Source organism: Pediculus humanus, genomic scaffold (assembly GCF_000006295.1).
Source record: "Pediculus humanus corporis 1103172107667 genomic scaffold, whole genome shotgun sequence".
NCBI lineage: Eukaryota > Metazoa > Arthropoda > Insecta > Psocodea > Pediculidae > Pediculus > Pediculus humanus.
In genome coordinates, this window is record NW_002987276.1 from 1,410,355 (window position 1) to 1,420,026 (window position 9,672).

At 23.8% G+C, this 9,672-nt stretch overlaps 1 protein-coding gene across 1 annotated transcript; it reads left to right on the plus strand.

The window, feature by feature from the left end:
- Positions 1–617: 617 nt before the first annotated feature.
- Phum_PHUM288630 (male sterility domain-containing protein, putative) lies at positions 618–3,226 on the plus strand (the record flags this gene model as incomplete). Its single annotated transcript, XM_002426949.1, has 9 exons — positions 618–806; positions 937–1,188; positions 1,279–1,424; positions 1,521–1,630; positions 1,790–1,982; positions 2,071–2,310; positions 2,404–2,529; positions 2,605–2,767; positions 3,197–3,226. The coding sequence occupies 9 exons, from the start codon at positions 618–620 to the stop codon at positions 3,224–3,226; spliced, it is 1,449 nt and encodes a 482-aa protein (XP_002426994.1).
- Positions 3,227–9,672: the final 6,446 nt, after the last annotated feature.

Below are 9,672 nucleotides of genomic sequence, written 5' to 3' on the forward strand. Positions count from 1 at the left end.
GATTATTAAAAAAAAAAAAAAAAAAAAAAAACCTTGCGAATAATAAATTATTATTATTAAAGTAATAATAATAATAATAATAATAATAATAATGATGATGATGATGATAAAAATTAAACAAAATTTTTAAATTTATTTGGCAAAAAATATTGAGAAAGAAATTGCAAACGTATAAAAGAATATTATCCGGCTAGGGGAGGGGGGAGGGGCCCCCTAAAATAATATATCCGTGAGGATAAATAATTTATTATTAAATATAATTTTTGTAATTTTACAACCTGCGTAATGACGAAACAAAAGTTAATAATAATTAAAAAAAACGATTTCGCCATGTCTGATTTCGGTTTAACGTGTCTCCCCTCATATTTTCATCGGGGTTCCATATCATCGTTTTAATTTTAATTCGTGATTGAAACGTGACGGATGTTTATCTTGTAAAAATACACGTGCGTGATAGTACGACAGTAAGTAACGTTTTTATTTTTTATTTTTTTTTCAATTAATAACCGTTTTTATACCTGACTTCCGGGATTTGAAGCAAATCCGGAAGTCGGAAAGAGAAAACCGTAATTAATTTTAATTTTTGGTTCCAGAACCGAATAATTTTTTTCTGCAAAATGCAAATTTCCGTTTCCGATTTTTACGATGATAAAAACGTTTTCGTGACTGGCGTCACGGGTTTTCTGGGAAAAGCCATCGTGGAAAAATTATTGAGACAAACGAACGTCAATCGCGTTTACGTATTGATGAGAGAAAAACGCGGGAAAAATATTCATTCGAGATTGAACGACGTTAAAAAAAATATGGTATCACGCATATACTTTTTTTTTTTTCGAAACGTTTCGAAATCATTATTATTATTATTATTACTATTCTAAAACGTTTTTTTTTTTTAATGTAAAATTTTTACCTGATTGATTGGCATGTGATTTTCAGGTGTTCGAAAGGTTGAAACGTGAAAAAGGCCAAGATATTTTTAATAAATTGATACCCGTGTCGGGTGACGTCAGCGTTAAAAATCTCCAACTTTCTGAAAATGATGAAAAAATATTAGAAAATGACGTACACGTCGTTATACATTCCGCGGCCGCATTAGATTTCGAATTAAATTCTAAAATTATTATTAATATTAATTTGATCGGAACTAAAAGACTTTTAGATTTTTGTACTAGAATTCGTTGCCTAAAGGTTTGTCGTTTGTTTGTTTGTTTGTTTTAAATATTTATCATTCTTATTATTATTATTATTATGTGAGTTTATTCGTATACGTTTTCGTAGGCGTTTATTTACGTTTCTTCTGCTTACGTTAATTCGAATAAATCCTTTGTTTTGGAAAAACTATATGGACAACCGTACAAATTTAACGATTACGAATCGTTATCGAAATTATCTGAAGAAGAAACAAACGCTGCTTTAGACAAATTGTTTGTATTATAAATAAATAAATCTTTTTGTGGTTGTTGTTGTTGTTGTTGTGAATGAGAAAAAAATTATTATTATTATTTTTTCTTTTTCGTCAGCTTGAAATTTGGACACGTTAATGCGTATACGATATCGAAAGCACTTGCCGAACACGAAGTCGATGAATATTCGTCAAAATTTTCTGTCGCCATTGTCAGACCATCACAAAGTGAGTACTTTTAATAATAATAATAATAATAATAATAATAATCGTAATATCGTACAATTTTCGTTAAAAACAAAATTAAATTTTTACGTAACTTTAAATTTATGTTTTAAATTATTATTATTATTATGACTTAACGTTCTTTTTTTTTTGTTGTAAAAGTCGTCGGAGCGTTACGAGAACCGGAACCAGGTTGGACGGATTCTAAAAATGGTCCAAATGGTTTTTTCATGGGTGCGAGTATGGGTCTCATAAGGAGGCTTCCGGTTAATAGAAACATAGTTTACGATTACATACCGGTCGATTTGGTTGTCAATGAAATTTTAGTAGCCGGATGGTATGCAGGAATGACGAGGTGTGTAGTATACGCGAAAAATTAACGGTTAATTTTCCAATTCTTTTTTTTTTTTTTTTTTAATTTTTTCTTTTTCCCGTTGATTTAGACCGGAAAAAACTCTCGTGTATCATTGTACATCATCGACAATAAAACCTTTCAAATGGAAATTAATCGATTCGAAAATTCAATGGATGTTAAATAATTATCCACTCAAGTCGGCCGTATGGTATCCGACGATAAAACTTCATGGAAATTTCACGCTTTTTAGAATTTCAACAATTTTCCTACACTTTCTACCAGGAATTATATTCGATTTGTTATTAAAATTAAATAAAAAAAAACCGAGGTAATAATTAACAAAAAAAAAAAAAAGAAGTGAAATTTAAATCAAAAAAATTTAACAATTTTAACGAGAGATTTTCTTTCTATTTCTTTCTAGATTATTTAAATTACATTGCAAAGTTGATAATTCACTATGTCGTCTCGCTCCTTTTATATTTCGCGAATGGTTTTTCGATTGTACGAATACTAAAAAATTATTAATGTCGATAACGGAAAAAGACAGGTAGGGGAGTCACGAAAGGAAAAAAAAAAAAAAATCAACCATTTCACGATTAAATTTTTTTTTTTTTTTTTTTAGAATTTTTTTCGATTTCGATATATCGTCGATAAATTACGATCAATTTTTCGAATCGGCCGTTGTCGGAGTGAGAAGATATTTAAACAAAGAACCAGACGAAACATTAGAAAAGGCAAAAAAAAAAATAAAAATTTTTTATTTTTTAAATCGCCTCCTACAACTCGTAATTTTTTATTTCCTTTGGCTAACGTTAAAAGGAATTTTTCAAACGGAAGTGACGTTGTCAGCGAGTTTATTATTATCGTGTTATTTTTTATTTTTCCTATTGTAATAATAATAATAATAATAATAATAAAATAAACGCAAATTATTATTATTATTATTATTAATATTTTGTAAATGTCACTCATTAACAAATGTCAAAAATCGTCATTTATTGTCTCTTTTTTTTTTTTTGGTCTTTGTCTTTTTTTTTTTTTGTAATTTTGTCGTCTAAAAAAAAATTTCGTAATAACGTCGTGAGTTTCTCTCTCTCTCTCTCTCTCTCTCTCTCTCTCTTAATAAAAAAGAGAGAGAGAGATAACTTGCAAACTTGATTGCTAAATAAATAGCACAAAATTTTTAAACTCGTTATTATATAATATTAAACAAGAGCGCGAACACACAATTTGTCAAAACGTAAAAAAAATATACCGAGCGAAAAGAGGGGGGGGGGAAATTACCCCTAAAATCAATCAATCAATAATAAATAATCAATATTGATTTAAAAAATAATAGAAATGAAAAAACAACAACAACAACAACCGCGTTAAGAATTTCTAAACGACGAGTAAAAAAAAAAAATTTATTAACGTTTTTTCATTTCCTCATTTTTTACAATATGGCGACACTCTGATAACCGTAACGGTGATGGTAAACCACATATCAAAACCATTACTAAAAAATTTTTTTAAAATAATGATAATAATAATAATAATAATAATAATAATAATAATAATAATAATAATAATAATAATAATAATAATAATAATAATAATAATAAATTTTATGAATCTTTCAATACAAAGTGTACGCCCGTTAGTGCATAGTAATTAGATTTTTTTATTTTTTTTATATGGAAAAACCTTGAATTCGTTTTTTTTTTTTTTTCTCATTACTACTACTAACTATAATAATAATAATAATAATGATAATAATAATAATAATAAAACGAGAATGATTTCTAATGTAAAAAAAAAAAAACCGAAACGTTGTTTACGTAATTCATATTACGAATAAAAATATATGGATTTTACTTTAAATTTTATTGTTTATGATAAAAAAAAAATTCACGTCAAAAGCGCGCGTTTTTCATTGTTGAAAAAAAAAAAAGGGGTCCGCTCAAATTTAATTAAATAAAAAATTTTTACTCATTTTTGAAAAAATTACGTACGGGGGGTTAAATAATAATAATAATTTTTTTGGGATAAGAGGTGGAAAAAAAAAAAAAAAAAAAAAAACTTAACCAGGTCTAAAATGAAATGGTAGGAGATTTAGTAATGCCTTCCATGTAACTTGTTTCACTTTCCCCTTAAATCAGTTGAAGTTTATTCATTGGATTCATTTGATATTTTTTTTTTTTTTTTAAATTTAATAATAATATTAATAATAATAATAATAATACGAAATAAAATTTTGTTAAAAAAGGAAAACCGTAAAATAAGGAAAAATCATGAATGGAACAAAAGGAATGGTAAACGTAACTACAGGTACGAATATAATTTATCTTCTTCTATTTTTTTTTTTTTTTTTTGTTTTGATTGTTTTTTTTGCTTTGAAATGTGACGTCAAATTATTTTATTATTATTATTATTTATATTCATCGACAGAATAATTTAAACGGATAAATATATATATATATATATATATATATATATATATATATATATATATATAAAAGATTGTGCCGCGCATGTAAAAATCCTTTTAACCCGCGCCATTTTTTTTTTTTTTTAATGTTTAAACAATTAAATCTGACATTTGTTTAAAAATGTTAAGAAATTTTATGTATGTACCGTCAAAAAAACAATTTTCGTAAGAATTAAGTGAGGAAAGAAAATCAAAATTAGGGATTTTCCTTTTTCTTTTTCTAAACCGAAAGTGAACGTCTTTTTAATTTTAATTTATTTTTATTAAAAAAAAAAAATTGTTACGCCGCGTACTCTCTTAGAGAAAGTATATATATTTAAAAAAAAAATGTTAATAAAAGGTAAAAGGTAAATAAATAAATAAATAAATAATTCCGTACGTAATTTTAATTATCCCATTACCTACCATATTAGACCAAAAAAAAGAATTATCGAATACCCGATTAAGAAAATAAATTATTATTATTACCGTTAAAAATTATTACCCCCCTCCCACCTCTCCTTCCACCAGTCCCACCTCTCCTACACTTCATACACGATTATTATTATTATCATCGGAATAAAATAAATAAATAAAAAAAGAGATTCCCGTTTTGAAAAAAAAAAAAAAAAACAAAAAAAATTATTCGAACGTAAATTTAATTTTTTTAACAAAACGTTAAAACGTTCATTTTTTTTTCTTCTGCTTCTGCTTATTATTATTATTATTATTATTATTATTATTATAAGGTAATTATTTTTAATTAGGGTAATTATAACAGGTAAATAACAACTTTTTTTTCCATTTACGTAAGACTAGCTTTTTTTTTTTTTTTGTCGTACGATGATAAGTTGAAAACAAAATTGTATTCGAGCGGGGAATTTATTATTATTATTATTATTATTATTATTTTATATAAGATTAAAAATAATGTTAATGTTATCACTTACCCCCTTACGTATTACGTAAATCCTTTTAAACAGAAAACGATTTTCACAAGAGCCCCCCTTTTTTTTTTTTCTTTAAAATTTTTTTTGGATGGCACGTATCTTATATTTCATCTTCTTTCGAAATTATTACGTAATAATAAAATCATATATTATTACTTTTTTTCATTCGTACCTGAAACGAAAAAAAAAAAATTACCGTTCGTTAATTTTTTTATATTGTTGTGATCACGTGATCAAACGTTTATAATTTTATACTATTAAAGTGTTTATTTATAAAGAAGAAGAAGGTTTTAGAAACTTATTCTTATGTTTGTTTACACAAACATAGTTATTCATAGAAACGTAATAATAATAATAATAATAATAATAATAATAATAATAATAATAACAATGAGTTCCATTTATAAAGCAGGAAACAACGGGATAAATTCTTTTCATTCCCTTGTGTCCTGTTAAAGAACGTTTCATCTTATTACGGGTTGTGTTAGTGAAAAGGGACGGGTCCCTACCGGGTTACTGGATTGTGTTTTCCATTATGTGAGTGATTTTCAATTAAATAATAATTTGTTTTTAAAAGTTTAAAACACGTTCACCCCCAGACGACGACAAATTACTCAAAAAAAAAAAAAAAAATTCATTTATTTATGATCTCATTTAAAAAAAAAAAATAATTAAACGTCAAAATAAATAATTAATCGTCGTCGGTTACTTATTTGTAATTATTTTACGGGTAGACATTTTGTTAATAATTTAAAAAAAAAAAAAAAAAAAAAAAAACACTCGAGAAGAATTACATTAAACTAAATTAGAAAGGTACAACCTAAAACCTGTAACAAATTGTAAATCATTTTTTTAAAGGATTTATTATTATTATTATTATTTTGAACCATTTCGTACCTGGATAATTATTTTTTTTTTTTGAGTATGTTACATTTCGCAAAAAAAATTTTTTCCTTACGAATCGTAAAATATAAATTTCGATCGTCTCCATATTGTTAATATTTTATGTAACGTCGAATAAATAAAAATTTTATTAACTATTGTTGTTTGTTGTTTGTTTTCATAACAATAAAAACGATTTTATAAACAAACAAAAACAAACGACAAAAAGTCGTTTAACTCGTTTTTTAAAATTTAAAAATTAACGCGCGAGTTTTTTAAATAAAATTTGCCCTTTTTTTTTTAACGGTCGTTTTTGTAAAATAATAATAATAATAATAATTCGATGTGGTGATGACGATGATGATGATGATGATGATGATGATGATTCCTTTTGCGTGAAATTTATTTATATAATCGTTTACGTAAATAATTAAAAAAAAAAAAAAAAATGTCGGTAAAATTCACGTCGATTTTAATTACAAAGTCTAATTGTAATAATAATAATAATAATTTTTTTCGCGATTGTCTGAAATAATAATAATAATAATTTAAATACATTTGATTTTAATAATAAATTTTGAATTTCGAGACGTTTTCACGTACGATTTATTTAAGATAAATAAATAAAAACGGGTTAAATAAAAAATTGATAAGATTTATGTCAAAAAAAAAAAAAAAAAAAAGATGGCGTAATTTAAAGTCAAAATTTTTTTTTTTTAATGTCGTTCAGTGAGTTATATCACACACAAAAATATATAAATAAAAAATTTGGAATAGAAAAAATTTCTTTTTTTTTTTTTAAATTTAAAATTTTTTTCTCGTTTTCGTTCAGAAAAAAAAAAAAAAAAGGTTATTAACTCGTAATTTATTTTATTATTTATTGACTATATAAATTTTTTTTTTTTTTTTCACCTCCTGCTTTTTATTTCAATAAGTTTTTTTTTTTTAAATTTTTTCCCTGCTTTTTTCTTTTATATTTTTCTCGTTGATTTTTCCCCGTGAAAGTAATAATTATCTTAAAGATTTAATTGTCCACTCGAAAACAAAAAAAAATTTCGAAACAAGGAACAGTTTAATATTGACCGGATTACGTGGTCGATTGGATAAGAGAGTATACGAATTAAATTTTTTTTTAAATTTAAATTTTTTGTAATTTTTTTTTAAAATGCTCGTTTAAAGTTTTTTTTTCCCCTGTCTGTGGATGTTGACGAAAAAAAAAAAAAAAAAAGAAACTTCTTAACGAATCACACTCACGTACCCCCCCCCCAAAAAAAAAAGAAAAACTCCCAGGTTTTGTTTCTTATTTTTTGTACCATTTGATTACGCCATTTTTACAATCGTAAAAAAAGGACTTTAATAATAGTTTGCCATAAATTTCCCCCCCCTCCTTCTTTTACTAGATATTACGTAAAAAAAAAAAAAAGAAGGAAAATGTCTGGCAAATTGATAAATTTTCTCTCTCTCTCTCCCCCCCCCATTTTTTTCATTTCGTTTGACTCGATCGAACCTTTTCGGGGATGGTTTTTCCCTTTTACGTCACGTTATTCAACAAGTGATTTCGGAATTTAAATAATAATTTTTTTATGACGTAACAAAGTCTAATAATTTTTTTTCGTCGAGATAATTGAATAGATTAAAAATAAAAAAAATTCAAATTTTTTTTGAACTTTGCCCTTTAAAACGGTCAAATTAATTAAAAGCTTTCCTTTATAACAAAACAAACTGGAGAAAAATATTTTTGGTATTATTATTATTATTATTATTATTATTATTATTATTATTATTATTATCATCATCATCATCATCATCGTGATAATATTTATTTTTTAATAATAAATTTCTTTTCGTGACGTGTGTTTATTAGTACGCGACGTTGTATTTTTTTTTTTTAAATTTAATTATCGAATTATAACTCGAATTAAATTTCTTTTCGATATATCGAATCTCGAATTAAAACTAAATTTTATCATCGTAATTTCTTAAACACACGCAACCATTTAAAAAAAAAAATCATTAAAAAAAAAAAAAAAGTTTAATTTAATATTTACTCACCGTAAAATTTGAAGAAAGCCATGATGATGATGATGATGATGATGATGATGATAAAGTTTTTTGGCCACGCTTTTATCCCTTATTGATTGATACATCAAAAAAAAAAAAAAATCAATTAAATCCATCTGTAACAAAGAGAAAATAAATTTAAAAATTTCATCCATGTTAAAAAAAAATTCTATGCATTAAAGACAATATTAATAATAATAGGTTTGAAGCAGGATAGATAAATTAAAAGTGGGAGAAGAGAGAGAGAGAGAGAGAAAAAAAAGAAATATTTATGGAAGTGGGAGAAGGACACTTTACCTTTGTAAATATTACAGGTTTTTTTTTTTTTTTTTTTTTTACTTATTTATTATTATTATTTATTATTTTATTTCGATATTTAGTTTTCTTAACAAAAGTGTCATTGGTGGTTGATTAGTTAGTTAGTTAAGGTACACATAATAAAATTTATTTAAAAAAAATTAAATAAATAAATAAATAAAAAATGTTCGAAAATAAATTCGATTCGGATAAATTAACTATACGTAAGTAATTTCAATTTTTTTTTTTTTTTTATTTTTTTAATTATTAAGGAAATAGAAAAATAATTAAAATCGAACTAAAAAAAAAATTTAAATTTAAATTTAAATTAAATTTAAAGTGTAAAAAATTCTCTTAAATATTATTATTTTATTAAAATTACAAAAAATTAATAATTTTTAAAATGTGTTTTTTTTTTTTTTTGTAATAAGAAACAATTAAAGTTTAAAGGGAGCAAAATAAAATAATAATAATAATAATAATAATAATAATAATAATAATAATAATAATAATAATAATAATAATAATAATAATAATAATAATACGATTTTGGGAATTTGTCGTAAACGTTAATTTAAACAATTCTCGTTAAATATCGTTTTGTGTCATCATAACCTAATTAAAATAATTAATAATAAAATTATTTAATATTAAATTATTTAACGATTAATATTAATTGCAATTTTTTTTTTTTTTTTTTTAAACCGAACGTTTTAAATTTGCCCTAATCAATATTTAAGTATAATGAAATTATTATTATTTATTTATTTTTTGTATTCCAAATTTATTTTATTTATCTCTCGTGTTAAAAATGTGTAAAATAATCGTTTTTAATTGGCTATTTGACGTGACCCATTGTGCTATCAATGAAATGCAAATAAAAAATAATAATAATAATAAAATTTTTTTTTTTTTTTTTTTTTTTTACACAATCAATTCTTGTGTTACTTTCGAATAATTTTTTTTTTGCGATTGTGTAAAATAATAATATTTTTCAATAGAATTATTTTACAGATGATTCAGAGAATTACTTCTGTCAATTATTATTATT